The 618-nt window shown below is 48.9% G+C and overlaps 1 protein-coding gene across 1 annotated transcript in view; it reads left to right on the top strand.

The window, feature by feature from the left end:
• The window catches only part of LOC119585360, a 77,683-nt gene that overhangs the window by 185 nt on the left and 76,880 nt on the right, over positions 1–618 (top strand). The window contains 1 exon segment of the mRNA XM_037934030.1: positions 1–616. This exon segment is cut by the window's left edge and continues 185 nt beyond it. Coding sequence (XP_037789958.1) covers positions 1–616 — 616 coding nt within the window.

Here is a 618-nt window from a genome sequence, read left to right as displayed (position 1 = left end):
GCTGAAGATAGAGGAAGAGGAGAGGATTCGCCGGCATCAACTGGAAATGGCTCGCGTGCAGATGGGGACGAATGGAGCCTCCCCTGCCCAGGCATCCACCTTGCCGCGCATCCGGTTACCTGCATTTAAAGAAGGTGAGCCAATCGAACCATATATTCACCGGTTTGAAGATTTTGCAGATTTATATCAGTTCGACGAAGCCACGAAGACGAAGAAGCTTCATTTCCAAAGTCTGTTTGATAGGAAACCCTTAGAAATCCTCCATCACCTCGACGCGAGTGACAAGGTGTACTGTTTGATGAAGTCAGCATTGATGAGGGCATACGGACTGATGGTCGACGACGCAAAACTTCAATTTAATTGTGCAATGATGCAAGACCGAGAGACAGCCACTCAGTTCCTGGTTCGTTTGTCAGGCTACCTTGACCAGTGACTGGAAAAGGATGGGACGCCGGACACAAAGGAAGGTATTAGGGATTTAATGTTACGGTTTCAGCTAGAAAAGTCGTGTCCCCAGGATCTCGTTGCGCAGTTTAAGATCCACAAGATCAAGACTGCAGAGCAGATGGCAGATAAGGCGGATGCCCATTTTTCTGCCTTTGGGTATCACACTCGCGT

Source organism: Penaeus monodon, chromosome 19 (assembly GCF_015228065.2).
Source record: "Penaeus monodon isolate SGIC_2016 chromosome 19, NSTDA_Pmon_1, whole genome shotgun sequence".
In the NCBI taxonomy this organism is placed as follows: Eukaryota; Metazoa; Arthropoda; class Malacostraca; order Decapoda; family Penaeidae; genus Penaeus; species Penaeus monodon.
Note: the sequence above shows the minus strand (reverse complement) of the source record. Positions and strands in the feature narration are given on the sequence as shown.